The 24,258-nt window shown below is 43.3% G+C and overlaps 1 protein-coding gene across 3 annotated transcripts in view; it reads right to left on the bottom strand.

The window, feature by feature from the left end:
• Positions 1-24,258, bottom strand: part of LOC306923648 (neural-cadherin-like) — a 424,677-nt gene that overhangs the window by 145,522 nt on the left and 254,897 nt on the right. For all 3 annotated transcript variants that reach the window (XM_079501857.1, XM_079501859.1, XM_079501858.1), the window contains 7 exons: positions 23,905-24,048; positions 12,719-13,002; positions 6,399-6,729; positions 4,581-4,970; positions 3,937-4,202; positions 1,562-1,707; positions 8-270 (listed from right to left, as the gene is read on the bottom strand). In XM_079501857.1, coding sequence (XP_079357983.1) covers positions 8-270; positions 1,562-1,707; positions 3,937-4,202; positions 4,581-4,970; positions 6,399-6,729; positions 12,719-13,002; positions 23,905-24,048 — 1,824 coding nt within the window. The remainder of the gene's footprint in view (positions 1-7; positions 271-1,561; positions 1,708-3,936; positions 4,203-4,580; positions 4,971-6,398; positions 6,730-12,718; positions 13,003-23,904; positions 24,049-24,258) is intronic.

Genomic DNA, 24,258 nt, shown 5'->3' on the forward strand with positions numbered 1-24,258 from the left:
TGCTAACCTTGGGAGTGCAGTGGAGACTGCAGGGCCATAGAGAAGGGAGGTCCGTGCTCGGGGGAGTCTCTGTCCACCACGTGCAACAAGGTGGAGGTCTGGTTGAGCCGCACCACGTGGGGGGAGGGGCTGTTCTCCCACAGCACGGGGGAGTAGGGCGCCTCCAGCTCCGGCGCGTTGTCGTTCACATCCAGCATCGGCAGGTGGAGCGTGACGCTGCCACTCAGAGCCGGGGAGCCGCGGTCCACAGCCATGATCACCAGCTCGTACCTATAAGAGGGTCGTCACCAATATCACCACATTTTATAGTTTCGCGATTATTTTGAATTGTATTGTGGTTTTGAACATTGGAACATTATAAATCAAAATTGCATTTGTGTTTTTGCCTTTTAAGCTTTGTAAAGAAAAAATGCACAGGACAGACAAATAACTTAAAGCTGCACTATAACTTTCCTCTTCTACCCTGGATTTGAACCCGGTTTCCTTCGCAAGTGCTGAATTATTTTACCATTGAGCTAATAGAGCTCTCCCTGCTTGCTCAGGGGATAAATCTTGACCATCAGGTCAAAACTGGTGTCAGATCCAGTGTCTATACTGTAGGTGAGACATGACCTTTGATACGATCTAAAAGGCTCAATAGAAGAGTAGGGAGACATATTTATTCATAAAAATAAAGTTACATATTGAGGCTCTTTTTTTTCTTATTTTGTACAGTTACACTGTACAGTATGTGGGCCATGGTAACATTGATCAATTCTTGATAAAAAAACTTTTAATATATTATTTAGGCCCCACAATCTATAAATCTCACACTATTAAGGCAACCGGCCGGTTCCACACGCTGCACAAAGTGCCCTTTTTTCCACTTGAGCACCTGCCCCTCTAAATGTCTGTGCACGCCACTGCATGTCAGAGTACCCGTTGTACCCATGGCTATATGCAAATTATGCAATAACCGTTGTACCCATGTCAGAGTACCCGTTCCAGTGGTAAAGGAGACTGAAAACAACAGCCAAAAAAGAACATGCACATCCTACTAGGCAGGGATTAAACAAAGTCACAAGTAAATAAATGAAAAAAATCTGCACACCAACAAGAAAGTTCTGGGAGCCGAAAATGGTGTGCGGATTGTTTTCATTTATTTACAGAGTACCCGTTCCACCCATCTATCTGTGTCCCTTTTATGCCCATATATGGAGATTTCTGTATCTGTCACACATCACAACACTCACTATGGAGTGCTGTGATGTCAGGACAGGCCAGCTCCATATATGGAGCCTGGGCAGGGGGCTCTGTCCAGAGCCCGGGCAGAGGCCTTTTGTGGCGGTTCTGGACAACCGTGGGTCCGACCGACTCGACTCCGGGCACTGCACTCCCTGCGGGGGTGGAATGCGGACGTACAGACGTACAGACGTACGCACAGACGTACACAGACGTGGTGCATTAATAGACAGATGAATGGAATGCAAAATAATCGCAATTATCTCAGATAATTGCAATTATTATCTCAGATAATTGTGATTAGGCAAATATGTAGTAATTATGACAGGCTTACTCGTACCCTGTCATGGTCTCACGGTCGAGGGGCCTGGCGACTGTAACCACGCCAGCTCGGTTGACGGCGAAGTGTCCGAAGGGGTCGGACTCGGGCGAGACGCTGTACAGGACGTCACCGTTCAGCCCCGCGTCCGAGTCACTGGCCACCACCTGTACGGGTCAAACGAATCAATGAGTCACTGGCCACCACCTGTACGGGTTAGGGTTAGGGTTAGTCACTGGCCACCACCTGTACGGGTGCAACAGTACGGGTGCAACAGTTCTGGGAGCCGAAAATGGTGTGCGGATTGTTTTCATTTATTTATATATATTTATTTACAGAGTACAGAGTACATCATTATAGTACGATGAAGTATTAAATAGGGCTAATTGATTTTGTCATTTTACACTGGCCACCACCTGTACGGGTGCAACAGTCAATTAGTCACTGGCCACCACCTGTACGGGTGCAACAGTCAATTAGTCACTGGCCACCACCTGTACGGGTGCAACAGTCAAACCAATCAATGAGTCACTGGCCACCACCTGTACGGGTGCAACAGTCAATTAGTCACTGGCCACCACCTGTACGGGTGCAACAGGCAAACCAATCAATTTAATCGTCCGAGTCACTGGCCACCACCTGTACGGGTGCAACAGTCAAACCAATCAATGCAATTGATTATTAAAAATAATCAATCGATAATTGATTTTAACAAAAACTATTAACTTTGGTGAATGCATTTTTTCAAACGTTTTTTGAAATTTAGAAAATTTGAAAAATCTCAATCTACAATCTCATAACACTTACGTTGTGACAAGCTTGTAGATCCGCTATTGCTATTTGTGCAACATCATTATAGTACGATGAAGTATTAAATAGGGCTAATTGATTTTGTCAATTATAAAAAAGTAATTTCCAAATTTCCACACCGATTCGTTGACGAAAACTAAATGGAAACTAAATGAAAACTAAGCTATGGTGACTAAAACTAAGACTAAATATACTGACAATTTCGTCAACAAATAAAAACTAGACTAAAATGTTAGGAAGGGGACTAGTGGACAAGAGATTCAGTCATTTTACACTTGGTTGCATGCTGAAAATAGCCGATCTACAATCTCACAACACAACGCGTTGTGAGCTTGTAGATCGGCTACTATTTTCAGCAAGTGTCATTATGACGGCATCAAGGCCCGCCAAAACACATTTTAGTCGACAAAATCAACTGTAGATTTAGTCGACTAAAATCTTATGACATTTATTCGACTAAAACTAGACTAACACTAAAACATTCCCAGGTGACTAAAATGTGACTAAAACTAACTGAAAACTATTCAAGAGACTATGGGCTGTATTTTGCGTGTCTTAAGTACATTACTTAACTTAACCCATTGTGGGCGGGAACCCCTTTTGGTGTTAGAATTATGTTATGCTTTAGCTATTGAAAAATACCAGATCTACAAGCTCATAGCGCGCCACTCAGCTTGTAGATCTGGTATTTTTGAAAAATCCAAATAACGACTGACATAGAAACATAGCTTTTTCAGAAAACTGTCAGGATGTAGAAGACATTTAAAAAACCTGATCTCAGGTCAAAATGGGTTAAGACCTGGAGGCGTGGTCAATGCTCTTTGGCCACTCAGAATAGTCAAATTAAGTAATAAGACCTGGTACTTAAGACACGCAAAATACAGCCCTATAACGACAAAAAAAAAATCTAAATTTGCTGCCACAAAAACCACACTGTAACCAAACCAACCAACCTGGATGACGGTGGTCCCCACAGCCACGTCCTCGGGCAGCGGGGACAGCAGGTGGAACAACACAGTAACCAACCAACCAACCTGGATGACGGAGGTCCCCACAGCCACGTCCTCGGGCAGCGGGGACAGCACTATAACCAACCAACCAACCTGGATGACGGAGGTCCCCACAGCCACGTCCTCGGGCAGCGGGGACAGCAGGTGGAACAACACAGTAACCAACCAACCAACCTGGATGACGGAGGTCCCCACGGCCACGTCCTCGGGCAGCGGGGACAGCAGGTGGAACAACACTGTAACCAACCAACCAACCTGGATGACGGTGGTTCCCACAGCCACGTCCTCGGGCAGCGGGGACAGCAGGTGAACAACCCTGTAACCAACCAACCAACCTGGATGACGGAGGTCCCCACAGCCACGTCCTCGGGCAGCGGGGACAGCAGGTGAACAACCCTGTAACCAACCAACCAACCTGGATGACGGAGGTCCCCACAGCCACGTCCTCGGGCAGCGGGGACAGCAGGTGAACAACCCTGTAACCAACCAACCAACCTGGATGACGGTGGTCCCCACAGCCACGTCCTCGGGCAGCGGGGACAGCAGGTGGAACAACACAGTAACCAACCAACCAACCTGGATGACGGTGGTTCCCACAGCCACGTCCTCGGGCAGCGGGGACAGCAGGTGGAAGGCGGGGGTGAAGACCGGGGCGTTGTCGTTGTGGTCCTCCACCAGCACCAGACAGTGGATGAGGCTGGAGAAGTCAGAGTCCTCCACCCGGACGGTGAGGTTGAAGCGCTGCTCGCTCGCCTTCTCATAGTCAAGCTGCTTCTTCAGCCTCAGGGTGGCGCTCTGCTCCGTCCGGTGCTTGGACATGTAGAACCTCTGCTCGGGGTCACCTGTAGGGGGGGAGGGGTTAATCGGACTGATCGATTCAATCGACCGTAACAAACAATTGATTACATCGATCATAAAACATTTTCGATAATCGATATTTTTTTAATAATCTAGCGATTAATATAGATTCAAAATCTAGCCCTATTTTGAGCGTGTCATTATAGGCAAACAGGTTTCAAGCTTGTAGATCTAATATTTTCACTGTTCTTGCAAACAAGATGGTTAAATGGTTAATGTATTCATTGATATATATATATATTTTTAAAGAAATGTATTTTTTTTTTTTAAATAAAAATAGCTTCTCGATTATTCAAATAATTGCAAATGTAATTAATTTATTGATTAGGTCATAATGCACAGTGTCAGTGCAGAAGTCACACCTGCCACCACAGTGAAGGCCAGCTGTCCGTGCGCGCCGCTGTCCAGATCCACGGCGCTCAGCTCCAGGATCGGCGTGTCCGGCTCGTCACTCTCGGACACGCGGGCCCCGCACCACTCCTCTCGGAACCTTGGCACGTGATCGTTGACGTCCGTCACCAAGACCGTGGCGGTGGCCGTGCCCGCCATGCCCCCACCGTCCTGGGCCTCCACGACCAGACGGTGCCTCTCCACTACCTCCCGGTCCAGGCCCTCTGCCGCCACCGATATGGTGCCCGTGCTGGCGTCGATGTTGAACATTTCGGCGCCGCCCTCGGCGCTGCGGGCGTTCCCGGTGATGCGGTAGGTGAGGATGGCGTTCTGTCCAACCGCTGCGTCGTCCACGTCCACCGCTGTCAATTTGCATTAATTTAGCCATGTAGCTCTCATGCAGAGCCACGTACCAGTGTTTATTGAACTCTAGTCAATAAACAATCAATCAATCACATCAATATAGAGTACAGAGAGAACCGTGTCGGGCCTCAGACTAGGATACCAGGTAATCAATGAACCTAGTATCTGACTAAACATGGAACTATACCAGGTAATCAATGAACCTAGCATCTGACTAAACATGGAACTATACCAAGTAATCAATGAACCTAGCATCTGACTAAACATGGAACTATACCAGGTAATCAATGAACCTACGTAGCATCTGACTAAACATGGAACTATACCAAGTAATCAATGAACCTAGCATCTGACTAAACATGGAACTATACCAAGTAATCAATGAACCTAGCATCTGACTAAACATGGAACTATACCAAGTAATCAATGAACCTAGCATCTGACTAAACATGGAACTATAACAACTAAGTAATCAATGAACCTAGCATCTGACTAAACATGGAACTATAACAAGTAATCAATGAACCTAGCATCTGACTAAACATGGAACTATACCAAGTAATCAATGAACCTAGCATCTGACTAAACATGGAACTATACCATGTAATCAATGAACCTAGCATCTGACTAAACATGGAACTATACCAAGTAATCAATGAACCTAGCATCTGACTAAACATGGAACTATACCAAGTAATCAATGAACCTAGCATCTGACTAAACATGGAACTATAACAAGTAATCAATGAACCTAGCATCTGACTAAACATGGAACTATGCCAATTAATCAATGAACCTAGCATCTGACTAAACATGGAACTATACCAAGTAATCAATGAACCTAGCATCTGACTAAACATGGAACTATGCCAAGTAATCAATGAACCTAGCATCTGACTAAACATGGAACTATACCAAGTAATCAATGAACCTAGCATCTGACTAAACATGGAACTATACCAAGTAATCAATGAACCTAGCATCTGACTAAATATGGAACTAAAGGATACCAGGTAACCATCAATTAACAATCGTTGCTGTTGGGAGGAAACCTCATGACTCCATTTTTGAGGTTTTTGATTTTTTTGTTTGGCATAAATCAGTGCTATTGAACACCCTTTACGTCCGTGTGTTGTTTCGAAAATATTGAACCAATGGAAAGTAGTAAAAAGTGCTTTGGACAAAACCTCTTAACTCCATTGGACCCTCAACATTTCTGCTAAAGCAACTAACTCCTCCACCTCTCCCCCTCTCATGGAAGTAATTGGCAATATATAAAGTTACAACGCCAACTTTGATGAGGCTGTATTGCTTTGTATTATATTTTAAAAATATAAGGTTTTCTTTATTGTATATTTATATGTATATTTTTCATTTCCTGTAAAATGAACATTTTGGAGTTATGAGGTTTCCTCTAAATGACATACCTGTCATCTCCATGACGAAGGTCCCGGGAGGGGAGTCCTCAGCCACGCTGCCGTGGCACCCGTCGGGCGCGCAGGGGAAGGCGGGCGCGTTGTCGTTGATGTCCCACACGTTGATGACGACGTCGGTGAAGCCGGTGAGCCCGTCGCCCTCCTCGTCAGTGGCCATGACCACGAAGCGCCAGACGGCGCGCTCCTCACGGTCCATGGTCCGCTGGGCGTACATCTCCCCGCTGATGTCGTTGATCATGAACTGGGACTCGGCGCCCTGGCCGTGAATGGAGTAGCGAATGGCGCCCTGGTCTGCGTCTTTGTCCGGGTCGGTGGCGGTCACCTGGAGAGATGACATCAAACATCATTTAAGAATGCCGTTTCTCAACTCGGGGTCCGTGAACCACCAGAGGAGGTCCAAACGGACACTTACGGATCTGTGAACCAAACGGTTCCGCTACGGGTCCATTTGGTTCCATCTAGACAACAGTCACATTGTCTACAGTGTAGATGGAGGTCCTAGAGTTAAAATGGGGCTACGTGGTCTAATGCATATCAAACTGGCGGTCCTTGAAATGAAAAAGGAAAACCACTGATGTGGAACTATTAATCCACCCACATGGTAAACACGGACACCGTTTGACCTTTTGAACCATTTGAAGCACAGGAACTGCTTATCCAGCTAGACAGTAAATACTGGAACTATGTATTCACCCCCACGGTCAAGGACTTTATTTTTTGCAGTTAAAACATGGCCACAGCAAATGCATTGTTCTTCTAGGTCTGCACACACACTTCAGTGGTGGGAAAAAGTACCAATACTACAAAATAGAAATACTCGGTAGTAGAAGTATTGGTATCAAAAATATACTTAAAAAAAAGTAAAACTGGGATTTTTCAAATGTATAAAAATCTTTTGAAAATAGCTACAAGTTCACGCCACTGTGAACTTGTAGATCGGCTATTTTCAAATGGCCGAAATGAGGTGGTTAATGTATGGTTTGTAATAATAATCAAAATTCACAAAGTAACTACAGTAGTTAAACGTAGTGGAGTAAAAGTACAATATTTGGATCCGAGATGTAGTAAAGTATAAGTAAAAGTATTGGAAAATCTCAAGTAAAGTACAAATACCTACAAATTGTACTGCATGCATTTTTAAACAGGAAGCGCTGTGTCATTGTCTCTGGAGCCAGACTGTTGACTGAAACCATGTTCAGATGCTTCCATCATACAGTCTGTGTCATTGTCTCTGGAGCCAGACTGTTGACTGAAACCATGTTCAGATGCTTCCATCATACAGTCTGTGTCATTGTCTCTGGAGCCAGACTGTTGACTGAAACCATGTTCAGATGCTTCCATCATACAGTCTGTGTCATTGTCTCTGGAGCCAGACTGTTGACTGAAACCATGTTCAAATGCTTCCATCATACAGTCTGTGTCATTGTCTCTGGAGCCAGACTGTTGACTGAAACCATGTTCAGATGCTTCCATCATACAGTCTGTGTCATTGTCTCTGGAGCCAGACTGTTGACTGAAACCATGTTCAGATGCTTCCATCATACAGTCTGTGTCATTGTCTCTGGAGCCAGACTGTTGACTGAAACCATGTTCAAATGCTTCCATCATACAGTCTGTGTCATTGTCTCTGGAGCCAGACTGTTGACTGAAACCATGTTCAGATGCTTCCATCATACAGTCTGTGTCATTGTCTCTGGAGCCAGACTGTTGACTGAAACCATGTTCAAATGCTTCCATCATACAGTCTGTGTCATTGTCTCTGGAGCCAGACTGTTGACTGAAACCATGTTCAGATGCTTCCATCATACAGTCTGTGTCATTGTCTCTGGAGCCAGACTGTTGACTGAAACCATGTTCAGATGCTTCCATCATACAGTCTGTGTCATTGTCTCTGGAGCCAGACTGTTGACTGAAACCATGTTCAGATGCTTCCATCATACAGTCTGTGTCATTGTCTCTGGAGCCAGACTGTTGACTGAAACCATGTTCAGATGCTTCCATCATACAGTCTGTGTCATTGTCTCTGGAGCCAGACTGTTGACTGAAACCATGTTCAGATGCTTCCATCATACAGTCTGTGTCATTGTCTCTGGAGCCAGACTGTTGACTGAAACCATGTTCAGATGCTTCCATCATACAGTCTGTGTCATTGTCTCTGGAGCCAGACTGTTGACTGAAACCATGTTCAGATGCTTCCATCATACAGTCTGTGTCATTGTCTCTGGAGCCAGACTGTTGACTGAAACCATGTTCAAATGCTTCCATCATACAGTCTGTGTCATTGTCTCTGGAGCCAGACTGTTGACTGAAACCATGTTCAAATGCTTCCATCATACAGTCTGTGTCATTGTCTCTGGAGCCAGACTGTTGACTGAAACCATGTTCAAATGCTTCCATCATACAGTCGGTGCAAAAGGAAGGAAGTCATTAAGCTGACATTGTTTTCAGGGGTAAGGCAGAGCAGAGCTCGTAGATCTGATACTTTTGATATAATGCTTGTGTGATGCATCATGCTGTAGTATTGCTGTACTGTGATTAAGGGCATTAACCCATGTTAGCATTATGTTATGCTTTAGCTATTGAAAAATAGCAGATATACAAGCTCGGTGGCGCGCTACGAGCTTGTAGGTCTGCTATTTTTGAGAAATCGAAGAACGACTGATATAGAAACATAGCTTTTTCAGAAAACTGTCAGGATGTAGAAGACATATTTAAAATCTGATCTCAGGTCAAAATGGGTTAATACAAAATACACACACACACACACACACACACACACACACACACACACACACACACACACACACACACACACACACACACACACACACACACACACACACACACACACACACACACACACACACACACACACACACACACACACACACACACACACACTCTTTTGATGATTAAGGGAGAAAGGGGGGAAGCCTTAAATACTGCTGAGCAGGCAGAACAGTGTACGACGGACGGTGTGCGTTTCGGCGTCAGGTCTTCATCAGTGGTGGACGGTGTATCATTATTCATTTGCCCGTTGGGATATTGTGGTTATTGGCACGGCTCTGTATGTCTCTTGGCAAAGCCCACTGTGCAGCTGGCTGTTGTATTAAACCGCATGTCACTAAAACAATAAATAAATAAACAGTAGCAGCTATTTGTCTGACTAAATGGTGATTATAAAGACAATTAACACTTGTTAACGCTGTTTTTATATCCATATTCTCAATTGGGGCGAGGTGTCCTGTCCTGATATATTATGTTTGTTTCACCTCTTTTTTTCCCCCCAACTCATCTCGCTTTATGATTTACATAATCACCACTCCAGTCAGCACATTACCTTCCCCTACCTACCTATTAAGTTCTTAAGCATTATAGCTAGGTTGTTCTTTTTATAAACCTCCCAAATGAATATTGTTACCTTGTATCTCCATATTTCAGCATTTAATGTTTTAATGCCGTACTTGTACTACAATGTGTCTTGCAAAAGTAGCGAAAATAGCAAATCTACAATCTCAGCTTGTTAACACAATCAGTGCCGGAAGTCCTTCAAAATAGGAGCTCTGGGGTGCCGGAAAGACATGGCCGCTTTTACTCGGAAACCCACGACCCGGAAACAATTACATTGCGATCGTTTTAATTTATACGATATATGATCCAAAAAGCGTTCATATTTTGTGGGAGAGACGGATGAGGGGCAGAAATGAAGCGCCAGTATATCGATGCGTTCAACACCACGGAGAGCGCACTGGATTAGGAGAGACGAGTCATTCTTTCCGCCGTGCTAACAGCTAAATCAATGAGCTAACAATTGCCTAGAGTGTAGCATACGGTAGCCGAAAGGCGAACTAACAAATAAAAAAAAGGAAAAAATTCAGAATATTCTTATCTCGCCCCGTATCATTGAGGATACGCTAGGACGTGTGAGGACGTCGGATGTACGCGTCGATTGGGACCCCTAGGACGTGTGGGGACGTCCTACGGACGGAAACGGTTAAAAAAGGTTTTCTTTTCACATGAAAGGTTTTCTTTTTTGCTTCTTCTTTTCTCACATGAAAGTTAAAGTTGAAGGAGAATTCCATGCTAGAAGGCTTTCTTACCTTTCTTTGTAGTTGTTAAGTCCCCACCAAAGAGGTCCAGGTGTTTTTGTGCAAAAACTCCTTATTGGCTATTTCCCCTACCATAAGCCCTCAATGAATTGCATTGAATGGGAATTGAATGGGGATATGGGGTGTTGTGCTAATTCGCTTATTTCCATCGAAATAAGTAGTAAAGTGTGCCGCTTGGGATATTATTTACATTATGAAGAGCGGATATATACAAAAATATAATGATTTTGAGCGATGGAAATAAGCGAATTAGCACAACACCCCACAGCCCCATTCAATTCATTTAGGGCTTATGGTAGGGGAAATAGCCAATAAGGAGGTTTTGCACAAAATAACACCTGGACCTCTTTGGTGGGGACGTAACAACTACAAATAAAGGTAAGAAAGCCTTCTAGCATGGAATTCTCCTTTAAGTCTGTCTGCGAATTTGAACCAAAGTAACGGTTTTGGAGATCCAGGGCTCCATCTTGTGCCACCCTAATCCCTTATCCCTGAACTAATTTGCCATTTTTTACTATTTAAAAAAGACCTTTTAAAATAGTTCAACTAGCTACATCTAGATACATCTAGACATTGTGAGCTTGTAGATTGGCTATTTTAACTATTTTAAAAGGTTTTTTAAAATAGTAAAAAATGGCAAATTAGTTTAGGGATATAGCCCAATTAGCGCAAGATATAGCCCACAAGGTTTCCTCCCGACAGAGACAATGTTTGTGTGTGTGTGTGCGTGCGTGCGTGCGTGCGTGCGTGCGTGCGTGCGTGCAGTGCGTTCTCCAGTAGCCTCTTATTTCCTTCCATATGGCTTCTGATTGCGTTCCAGGTGTCTTTAATTTGCTTCTAAATGTTTTTCAAAGTCCATGCTAAATCCAGCACAGTGGCAGCGTAGCCTCGTAAAGCCTCTATAAGTCTGGGGGAAACCCTGGCACTCTGTAAAAGAAAGTGCGGATCTGGAATGACTACACTGCTGCAATGTGTTCCCTGTAACTGAAGAGATTAAAAAACACTTTGCTGAATTAACTTTGCCGTATGAAAAACCAAGTCACTTTACAGGCAAGACGTTATTAGCCACTTAAGGCCTTCTGGGCGGGAACCCCTTTTGGTGTTAGCATTATGTTATGCTTTGAGATGAGATGAGATGAGATGAGATGAGATATACTTTATTAATCCCTGAGGGGAAATTGAAGCGTTACAACAGCACAATGTGACACATAGAAAGCTAAAACTACTGGACAGACAGAAACACAAAACAGACACAAATGGACATAAACCACACAAGACCAGCACCACCAAGGACCATATGCCAATTGTAGATCTGCTATTGAAAAATAGCAGATCTAGAAGCTCATAGCGCGCCACTCGGTGGCGCGCTATGAGCTTCTAGATCTGCTATTTTTTGAAAAATCGAAGAACGACTGACTTAGAAACATAGCTTTTTCAGAAAACTGTCAGGATGTAGAAGACATTTTTAGAATCTGATCTCAGGTCAGAATGGGTTAAGGCCCTATATACTTCATTGAGTTCCCCCGAGGTCTATACTAGGTCCCCCGTTCTCCCTTTACATCAAAGCTCTTTGCTGAAAATAGCTGATCTGAAAGTTCGCAATGTGTTAACCCATTTAGGCCGGAAAAAAAGTGTCTTCTAAATCCTGACAGTTTTCTGAAATACCTGTTTCTAGGCCTATATCACTCAATATTTCATGTCAAGGACCCCAAAAATGATCTGTAATTGGCCTCCCAGACCCCCATCTGAAAATATGTTGTTCCAGGGACCCTCCAGAAGCAAAGATTTGAGTTAAAAAAAAAACGTTTTTCAAAAGGCTCCCCACCCAATTTAAATATAAATGCTGCGGTCCCTGAATTCAATATAAGAGAAGATTAATTACACATACAGCCTATCCAAGCAATATATATATATATATATACAGTGTCAGTAGATATATAAAACTCTCCATTGGCTCCCGGTTACTGCCCGCACAGAGTACAAAACACTGATGTTAGCCTTAAAAGCAGCCAAAGGTATGGCACGTACCCCCATATCTTCAAAGTCTGATCCAACCCTTATGGTCCTTATGATCCTATATGACAATTTCTATGCATTTGATGTATTATTTATCACCTTGTGCTGTTGTTGCTTACTGTAAATTGCTCTGGTTTTAGCGTCTGCTATAAATGCCTACATTGTAACATTGTAAAGCCAACTCACTTGTAGCACAAACACAGGCGATCCGTCCAGCTCCTCTGTGACCGACCCATAATACTCATTCATGGAGAACACGGGCGCTTCGTCGTTCTTGTTCACCACGTTGACCACCACGGCCGCGTAGTCTTCCCACTTGCCGTCGGAGGCCAGCACCAGGAGCTTGTACCTCTTCTGGCGTTCGTAGTCCAGCGGCTGGGCGATGAAGATAGTGCCCACCTCAGGCTCCATGTCAAAGACTCCGCCGGTGTTGCCAGACGTGATCTGGTAGCGCAGCTTGGCGTTGGCCCCTGGAGGTTGGTGCACGAGGAATAATGTATAATAATCAGAGAATGTGAATTTCAATGAGTAATTTAATGCTGAAAACCAATTTGCCTTATATGGGTAATAAAGCTAGTGAAATGGAAACTTGATTAGAGCGACATTACAAGACTGTTAAGTGTAGCAGCAGTGTTCCTCCAACTCCACAATACTACCACCTCCCTAAACATTGAACATATTCATTGGCCTTTTATTTATTTATTAAGATCAGTAGCTGTTGTTGTTCTCAAACATTTCCATGTCAAGGACACCCGATTGCTGTGTACTGTATTTTGCCATGGACTAGATTTGTGCCAAAAGATTTGTCAACATTTGTCAACATTCTTTCAAATGGTTTTCAAATATGTGACCAGTTTCAGACACAACTCGGCGCTAATGGAACTCCACAATTGACCAAAATACTTGATTTTTGATTTCTTTTTTTTTGTGTTTTTCGTTTTTAGCCACATTGACACAATTGGAATGTTATTCATAACCTGAAGAAGACAACCTGTTTGTCGAACGTTTGTGCGACCTCTCCTTTCCTTTTAAAAGAAGGTTTTTATTCCAACAGATAGTCGTTTCAGAGTCATTAAATGGTTACAATTACATTGCAATAATGCCTCTGTTTTTAAGTTTGCGTATTTTGGCTAATTTCGAGTAGTAATGAAGTAAGTGTCTAAACGTTTTAATTTGTTTCTGGGGACCTCCTGAAAACCGCCTCCAGGACCCCACTTTGTAAGCCAGTATTTCAGAGGAAGTCATACAGTATGAACAATATTAATAATTTATTATTAGGCCAATGGAATAAACCTCACTGGCTAAACTCACAGTAAGCCTGACATAAACATCCTGGAATGGTGTGCTGGTGCAGAGTTACACAAGGGTATTACAATTTACAATTTACAATTTACAATTTAGGCATTTAGCAGACGCTCTTAATCCAGAGCGATTTACAATAAGCAAGAACAAAAAGCATGGGAATACATCACATATGTAAAAAAGCATTTATCGCGAAACATGCGTAAGCTAAGAACGTGACTAGAACATATCTATATAATGACACTATACATATAAACTACACATATATGCTATACTATGCTGTACATATATACTATGAAGTGCTATGACTACTATACACTATATACTATGAAGTGCTATGACTACATACAATGCACTTATTGTGCTGTCTACATGACATGCTATAAGTCTGTTTCAAATGCTATATAAGTCTAAGAAGTGCTGTCTAAGGGGGGTAGGGTAAGTGCTATGGGCCATGATGGAGTCTGAAAAGGTGGGTTTTCAGACTACGGCTGAAGATCGGGAGTGATGCTGCAGTTCTGATTGCAACGGGAAGTGCATTCCACAGTTTTGGGGCCAGAAGGGAGAAGAGTTTGGGACGTGTGGAGCGTTGTCCCGGCGTTTTTAGTGAGGGTACTTCCAGCTTCCCTGCGTTGGCTGATCTGAGTGCGCGGGAGGGTTTGTAGGGTTCAATCATGCTGGCAAGATATGGGGGAGCCATACCTTTGGTTGCTTTAAATGCCAACATCAGAGTTTTGTATTCTGTGCGGGCAGCGACCGGGAGCCAGTGCAGGGAGCGGAGCAGGGGGGAGACATGTGAGAATTTTGGCTGGTTGAAGACCAAGCGAGCTGCGGCATTTTGGATCAGTTGGAGAGGCTTCAGTGCACATGCCGGTAGGCCAGTAAGGAGAGAGTTACAATAGTCAAGTTTTGACAGGACTGTTGTCTGGATTAGGAGCTGGGATGATTCCTGGGTGAGGAACGGTCTAATTCGTCGTATGTTATAGAGTGTGAACCTACAGGATCGAGTGACAGCTGTGATGTGAGTTTTGAACGAGAGCTGACTGTCCAGGACAACACCAAGGTTCCTGGCTGTTGGGACAGACGTTACCAGGGCGTTGTCTACGGAAATAGTTAGCTCCCGCATCGGGCAGGACTTAGCTGGGAAGAACCCATTTTGGACTGAGGTCGATTAAAAAAAAAAGGCTTCTAAATCCTAATAGTTTTCTGAAAAACCTGTGTTTCTATGTCAGTTGTGCTCAACCTTTTTCATGTCAAGGACCCCCAGAATTATCTCTATTGGGCCACGGACCCCCCATCTGAAAATATGTAGTTCCAGGGACCCCCCCAGAAATCAATATTTTAGTTAAAAATGTTTGCTCTGAAATATATATATATTCAAAGATTTGAGCCACATTTTCACGACTTTTCAAAAATAGCAGACCTACAAGCTTGTAGATCTGCTATTTTTCAATAGCTGAAGTATAACACAATGCTTTTAAACACCAAAAGCCCAGAATGGCTTAAACCTTACTTCTTCAAAGACCTCAGCCTTGGCTTTCATGTTCCCCGTTACTCCATTTGATTACTTAATTAAATGGAAACGGTGTACCTTATCGCCGCAAAACTTAATCAGACACTATACACGAATTAAACAAAGAGTGGAAAAACAGGGCAGAGGTGTAAAAAAGCCGTAAAGCAGCAGGTAGCCTGCTCTCCTCTGGGGGTGGTTTAATTCCAAGCCTCCAAGCGGTGCGTGGGTGGGTTGGGTAGGGGGGTGTATAGTTTAGTACAGTGATTCTCAACCTGTGGGCTGAGGCCCACTGGTGGGCCTTGAGGGCATTGCAAGTGGGCCCCCCAAATAATTTGCAAAACACAAGATTGTAATGATAATGTGTAATTATTAAAAGCTGATACCAACAAATACAACTAGGGTAGGTGATATTTTGAAAGGTTAAAGCACTATATCCTTCTACCCTAATGGAAAGGGGGTACACAAGCACATGGCCGTTTATCCGTTCTCCTTCTCCTACCAAACCACTCCGTTAGCCCACATCTTCTCCTACCAAACCACTCCGTTAGCACACATCTTCTCCTACCAAACCACTCCGTTAGCACACATCTTCTCCTACCAAACCACTCCGTTAGCACACATCTCTCCATGCACAAAAATCCTGCACGCCACCCGAATCCATATGCACTACATCGCTTCCCCACAACTTCCATATTTAGTGTACAAATATTACTTTTGTCAGACACACTGTTATTGCGCAACATTTCGCTGTGATGCAAATTACATCACACATTCCCCAGTTTTCACTTAACCCATTTTGACCTGAGATCAGATTCTAAAAAATGATTGACAAACATCCCTATATAGCAAAGAGGGATTGGATATCTGGTTGTCTTGTCTGCAATGTCCCCATGGAGACCACCCAATCTGGGGTTTTTTAACTCAAATCTTTGCTTCTGGGAGGTTCCTGGAACAACATATTTTCAGATGGGGATCAGCAGTGGCGTATCCAGGAATTACGTTTTGGGCAGGCAAGATCATGTGTTAATTGTCGTCTCCCCGCGCACAATCGTAGCACTAGGATACAAAGGCTGAAAGGCTTGCATTTACATTTCAATGGGTGATTGAGGGTCGCGCTCTACCGCAACGGCCAATCAGCTGTCCACTAATAGTTCTCAGGTCTTGTTTTTGTCTTCTTTTTTTCTCATTGTATGGATTTTGGCCAGGCCAGAAATGGATTTGGACAGGCGGACGCCTGCCCTCGCCTTATTGTAGATACGCCTCTGGGGGTCAGTGGCCAATTACATATAATTTTTGGGGTCCTTGGCATGAAATATTGAGCACCACTGATACAGAAACATGAGTTTTTTTCAGAAAACTGTCATCATTTAGAAGACATTTTTAAAATGTCGACGTCAGGCCTAAATTTGTTAAAACTACTCTTAAAAGTCTCAAAATGTTACTCAAGTATGTAACTGAGCAAATGCAACTAATTACCCACCTCTGCAACGTATAAATCAGGCCTTTAGCCTCTCAGGCGTATAAAGTGCTACAGTATAAGTTTAGTGTTGTGCTTTTCCACTGCTATCCATCACTGGGTTCTGCAGGGTGGCCTAAACCTCACCCCACTCAACATAAATACTATCCACAAGTAAGACGCGCAAACGCGGGAAGCGAACGCAGCTCGTAAATTGCAATAACAACAATTAGAATAAATTACGTACTTTTTAAGGTTTTTTTTAAGTTAAGTTTTTTTAAATTAAATGTTTTTTCAAGTTTTTTTTAGTGTGTGTATGTGTGCGTGCGTGCGTGTTTCTTTTTTAGGTTTTTTTTTTAACGTTAAGTTAAGTTTTTTTTTAAGTTAAGTTTTTTTTTAAGTTAAGTTTTTTTTTAAGTTAAGTTTTTTGTGTGTGCGTTTTTCCTTTTTACGTTTTTTTTTTAAGTTAAGTTTTTTTTTAAGTTAAGTTTTGTGTGTGTGCGTTTTTCCTTTTTAAGTTTTTTTTTTAAGTTAAGTTTTTTTTTAAGTTAATTTTTTTTTAAAGTTGTTTTTAAGTTAAGTTTTTTGTGTGTGTGTGTGTGTGCGTGCGTGCGTGCGTGCGTGTGTGTGTGTGTGCGTGCGTGCATGTGTGTGTGTGTGTGTGTTTTTGTGTGTGATACAGCTGCGCCCTCTGGTGGTGGGCGGGTGGTGTTACAGCGTGACACACACACACACAGACACACACACACACAGACACACAGACGTGATCTGCTGGGTCTCATAGTAAATGCTCACTGCGTTCGCAATCACTGCGTTCGCAATCACTGGGTTCTGCAGGGTGGCCTAAGCCTCACCCCACTCAACATAAATACTATCCATCACTGGGTTCTGCAGGGTGGCCTAAGCCTCACCCCACTCAACATAAATACTATCCATCACTGGGTTCTGCAGGGTGGCCTAAACCTCACCCCACTCAACATAAATACTATCCATCACTGGGTTCTGCAGGGTGGCCTAAACCTCACCCCACTCAACATAAATACTATCCATCACTGGGTTCTGCAGGGTGGCCTAAGCCTCACCCCACTCAACATAAATACTATCCATCATTGGGTCCTGCAGGGTGGCCTAAGCCTCACCCCACTCAACATAAATACTATCCATCACTGGGTTCTGCAGGGTGGCCTAAGCCTCACCCCACTCAACATAAATACTTGATTAACAGCCCCCACCATAGGCTGATGAAGTGGTCTTACTGTAGGCCACTGCTGTACAGAGGATGAGCGAGTACTTTATCACGCAAATCCCGGCCGCCCGCGGCCCACCCACTGTGTTGTTCTTCTCTGAAACATATGCACGGTGTGCATTACCATGCAATCATCACATGGTTGCTCTCTTAGATCCTCCACTCTGCACTCAGCCCTGCATGATCTAAGCTTAATTCTTTATGTGCCGCTAGCTGCTGTCCCAGTTCCCAGTGACACCATCAGGGATATATTATATCCCCCTAAAAATAATTGCTCAATACCGACAGCCGGTCAGCAAGTGGATTCATGAATGTATGTATATAGACAATATTTTAGGCCAATAAAAAATACTACAGTATATACCACTTTCCCACGTTCCCACTTTAGGGTTAAAGGAGCCTGTTGGCTGCCAGACTATTTTGTAGATTAACTACATTAATTTACAAAAAAGAAACACAAAAAGTTAGAATATAGAGATAAGAGGTTTCTGTCCGACAGCAATGACTCCGTAAGTCATTATGGGAAGCCGTTTAGGCCATAAATGCATAGTCAACTCGCACATACATGTATACTTCTCTTGCACATACATATATATTGGTACTTCACTTGCACATACATGCATATCTCACATACACATACATGCATACTTCACTTGCACATACATACATTTAGGTACTTCACTTGCACATACATATATATTTCATTTACACATACATACATACTTCATTCGCACATATATAAATACTTCACTTGCACATACATACATTCTTCATTCGCACATACATACATACTTCATTCACACATATATAAATACTTCATTCGCACATACATACATACTTCATTCACACATATATAAATACTTCACTTGTACATACATACATACTTCACTTGTACATACATACATACTTCATTCGCACATACATACATACTTCACTTGTACATACATACATACTTCATTCGCACATATATAAATACTTCACTTGTACATACATACATACATACTTCATTCACACATAAATACTTCACTTGCACATACATAGGACTGCATGTATACGTGTGCGTGCGTGCGTGCATGCGTGTGTGTGCGTGCGTGTGTGTCTGTGTGTGTGTGTGAGAGTATGAATGTATATGCACAACAGTATTTTTTATAACAGGAAGGCAATTCCTTTAACAGGAAGCTCGCAAGATGGTCACATAATTCGTCAGGACACAATTTTTGCCATAACACCGCCCACGCTGCGACAAGAGTGTCTGTCTGGCTGACCTTTCATTTCTCAACCGTTTTGGACAGGGGTGCATTTGTTGGAATCGTGTCACCCCCCTGGGGGCGTTTTTGGGGGTCTCAAGGTTCGCGGACCCCTAGGGACCCCCAGGGACCCCCCAGGGACCCCCACATGGTAACTCTTTCATTTCTCAACCGTTTTGGATGGTGGTGGGTTCGTTGGAATTGTGTCGACCCCCTGAGTGCGTTTTTGGGGTTTTGGAGGTTCGGGGACCCCTGGCGAATCCCAGGGACCCCCACATGGTAACTCTGTCATTTCTCAACCGTTTTCGACAGGGGTGGGTTCGTTGGAATCGTGTCGCCCCCCCTGGGGGCGTTTTGGGGGGTCTCAAGGTTCGGGGACCCCTAGGGACCCCCAGGGACCCTCACAGGGTAACTGTCATTTCTCAACCGTTTTGGACGGGGGTGGGTTCGTTGGAATCCACCCCCCTGGGGGCGACACGAAATCCTGCATTTCCCGTCTGGAAATAAGTGAGACCATTTTCGGACTCAGCACGACAAGCTGAACACGCTGATATGCATTTCCCAGCACACGGACTTACGGTTCTCTTAATTGGCTAGCGTTAGGGTTAGTTTTCAACGCGCGATAGCTCGGGTCCGTCAGCCAAGTAATTCACATGGGCGCATACAGCTCTCCAAGATCTACGCTCCGATAGGTCCGCCATTCTCGTGCGACACCCGTAGCAAGAGTTCTCCAACTCTGACCTGTAATCCACAAGACATGGTAAACCTTACAGTGTATTGAATGGTGACATTTGGTTACTCACCCTAGACGTCACTAGCCTATATACTAACATAGCACATGATGCTGGTCTGGAAGCTCTAAAGTATTATCTGTCTAGTCGAGACCACCCAGCTATACCACCTGATGAATTCATCATTGATTTAGCTTCATATGTCTTGAAGTACAACTACTTTAGTTTTGACAATTAATTTTATTTGCAAGTATCTGGTACATCTATGGGTTCAATTTTTGTACCTAATTTTGCTAACCTGTTTATGGGGCATTTTGAGGAAAAGTGTGTTTATGACTCTACAAAGAACATATACCAACAAAACATTATTAAATGGTATCGATACATTGATGACATTTTCTGTGTATTTAAAGGTAATTCAGATGAAGTCCAACACTTTGTAACATTATTAAATAGTTTTGACTCTAATCTAAAGTTCACTATGGAATGTACAGTAGTCAGTCCCGGGTACACTTTCTAGATATGTGGATAAAGTTAAATGATGGCAATCTGTCGACCACCCTATATCAGAAAGAAACTGATCGAAATACTCCAATAATAATATTATTGGCCACTAGCAATCACCCCCCTGCTCTCATCAAGTCCCTGCCCATTAGTCAGTTTTATAGACTGAGACGTGTTTGTTCCTCCACTGAGGATTTTATTGACAAATCGTCAGAGATGAAAGTCAAGTTTACCCAAAGAGGGCATGCCATTGAAAACGTTGAGAAAGCATATACATTGGCTCTACAGAAGCCCCGTACAGAACTGTTGACAAAAACAAAGAGAAAAGAAAAAAGGTTTTCGGTAACATGTGTCACCACATATTCTCCTCACTCTCGTGAGATAAAGGCTATGTTTAAAAAGCACTGGCACATTTTAACCTCTGACCCTGAATTATTGGCATTATTTAAGTACCCTCCCTTGTTTTCTTTTAAACGAGGAAAAAATGTAAAAGACCAACTTGTACATTCTGACTTTCAGTCCCCTAAGGTTTCACTTAGACAGACCTTATTGAGTCCTCTGCCACAGGGCAATTATCCATGTGGCCATTGTGCCCAGTGTGGCAATACACACAAGACGTCCTCTTTTAATCACCCCCATACTGGCAAGAAGTTTAAGATTAACAGCATTATAACTTGTGTCTCAACCCATGTGGTATACATGATCAAATGTCCCTGTGGTTTAGCATATATTGGGAAAACTACTAGACAGTTAAAACAGAGAGCTATCGATGAGACGAACGCGCCAATATGTGTCTTGACGTGTGGTTCTCAAAATTAGGGTTAGCATTTCACCATTCAATACACTAAACGTTATGAGGAAGGAGGAGAGACCCGCACACTGCCACTTGCTGATTCAATAACTTTATTTTAAAGAGTCATATAGCGGCCTTTCAGCCTTCTTCAGGCATAGTTTGAGAATAGGCTGACATTCATTAAATACACAACAGTAGGTTTAGACAACCAATCAAATTGTATATAGTAATCATTCATCAGATAGCAGCTGTGAAGAACCCAGTCATGTGACTTAAAGGTGCAGTACTTCTGTAGAACATTCCTAGTATATTATTGAAAGTCACCAATTACAATAATACAGGGAATAATATATAAGTCATGCCATAATACATAAGGAAATCAACATACAATTAAATAAGTAAATAAATGTCAAAAAAAGTCCATACTCAAACAAGAGTGGACATAATGGATAGAAAAGAAGACACATGGTGCTTTTAGTACCCCACTGGACATGAAGTTCAAATCAATGATATAATAAATACAGTTTATGGATTACAGCATAACATTTAATAATAGCTCATCATTCAACCCTTTCGGGTAGAGGGTTTGCAATGTGTGTATCCAGTACGCTTCGCGTTGTTTGAGCAGGACATCATGGTTACCACCTCTGGCTGGTAGTTTGACTTGTTCTATACCAATAAAGCGAAAAGTGGAGATTCATTGAAATAAATGGCAACAGGATATTCATGGTCATTTCTTCGAATAGAGCTCTTTTGTTCGCTCATTCTCTGTTTTAACTGTCTAGTAGTTTTCCCAATATATACTAAACCACAGGGACATTTGATCATGTATACCACATGGGTTGAGACACAAGTTATAATGCTGTTAATCTTAAACTTCTTGCCAGTATGGGGGTGATTAAAAGAGGACGTCTTGTGTGTATTGCCACACTGGGCACAATGGCCACATGGATAATTGCCCTGTGGCAGAGGACTCAATAAGGTCTGTCTAAGTGAAACCTTAGGGGACTGAAAGTCAGAATGTACAAGTTGGTCTTTTACATTTTTATATATCGTTTCTGGGTGCATTTGTGACACTTTTACAAAACCTTGGTGCCATTTTTGACCACTTTCCTGGGATCGGACAGCCTCGACATTATGATATCTGGATTCAGCGTCGAAAAGTAAGTCTAGATAAGTACATTTTTATACTATACTGTGTTTCCCCTTCCGTCTGCTATTTCACCACTTTCTTGACGTCGCACAGCAACAGCAATATGTGCATTGGATGCAGCGTCAAAAAGTGAGTCTACATAGGTACCTTGAGAACCTTGAGAACCCCAAAGACACCCCCAGGGGGCGACACGATTCCAACGAACCCACCCCCGTCCAAAACGGTTGAGAAATGACAGTTACCCTGTGAGGGTCCCTGGGGGTCCCCAGGGGTCCCCGAACCTTGAGACCCCCCAAAACGCCCCCCCAGGGGGGCGACACGATTCCAACGAACCCACCCCTGTCGAAAACAGTTGAGAAATTACAGAGTTACCATGTGGGGGTCCCTGGGGTTCGCCAGGGGTCCCCGAACCTCCAAAACCCCCAAAACGCACTCAGGGGGGCGACACGATTCCAACGAACCCACCACCATCCAAAACGGTTGAGAAATGAAAGAGTTACCATGTGGGGGTCCCTGGGGGGTCCCTGGGGGTCCCTAGGGGTCCGCGAACCTTGAGACCCCCAAAAACGCCCCCAGGGGGGTGACACGATTCCAACAAATGCACCCCTGTCCAAAACGGTTGAGAAATGAAAGGTCAGCCAGACAGACACTCTTGTCGCAGCGTGGGCGGTGTTATGGCAAAAATTGTGTCCTGACGAATTATGTGACCATCTTGCGAGCTTCCTGTTAAAGGAATTGCCTTCCTGTTATAAAAATACTGTTGTGCATATACATTCATACTCTCACACACACACACAGACACACACGCACGCACACACACGCATGCACGCACGCACGCACACGTATACATGCAGTCCTATGTATGTGCAAGTGAAGTATTTATGTGTGAATGAAGTATGTATGTATGTACAAGTGAAGTATTTATATATGTGCGAATGAAGTATGTATGTATGTACAAGTGAAGTATGTATGTATGTGCGAATGAAGTATGTATGTATGTACAAGTGAAGTATGTATGTATGTACAAGTGAAGTATTTATATATGTGTGAATGAAGTATGTATGTATGTGCGAATGAAGTATTTATATATGTGTGAATGAAGTATGTATGTATGTGCGAATGAAGTATGTATGTATGTGCAAGTGAAGTATTTATATATGTGCGAATGAAGTATGTATGTATGTGTAAATGAAATATATATGTATGTGCAAGTGAAGTACCTAAATGTATGTATGTGCAAGTGAAGTATGCATGTATGTGTATGTGAGATATGCATGTATGTGCAAGTGAAGTACCAATATATATGTATGTGCAAGAGAAGTATACATGTATGTGCGAGTTGACTATGCATTTATGGCCTAAACGGCTTCCCATACGTCATGGTCAGGCTCATACCTTCGTCCTCGTCGTTAGCGTCAGGCTCATACCTTCGTCCTCGTCGTTAGCGCTGACAGTGACGAACGCCATGCCCACATCTGCATTCTCATCCACGGCCACTTCATACAGCCGCTGAGCGAACACTGGCTTGTTGTCGTTGACGTCGCTGACGAAGACGCGCACGTATGCTGTGTCTGCAGGAATGAAAGCACACAGCACACAGATGTGATCTACATACACACACACACACACACACACACATAGTACAGTCACGCACGCCTGCAAGTGTGTGTTTGTGTGTGTGTGTGTGTGTGTGTGTGTGCACGTGTGTGTGTGTGTGTGTGTGTATGTAGATCACATCCGTGTGCTGTGCTTTCAGTAACACAATTATTCACAAAAGGTGT

The sequence above is a fragment of the Electrona antarctica genome (genome assembly GCF_951216825.1).
Source record: "Electrona antarctica genome assembly, chromosome: 5".
Lineage (NCBI taxonomy): Eukaryota > Metazoa > Chordata > Actinopteri > Myctophiformes > Myctophidae > Electrona > Electrona antarctica.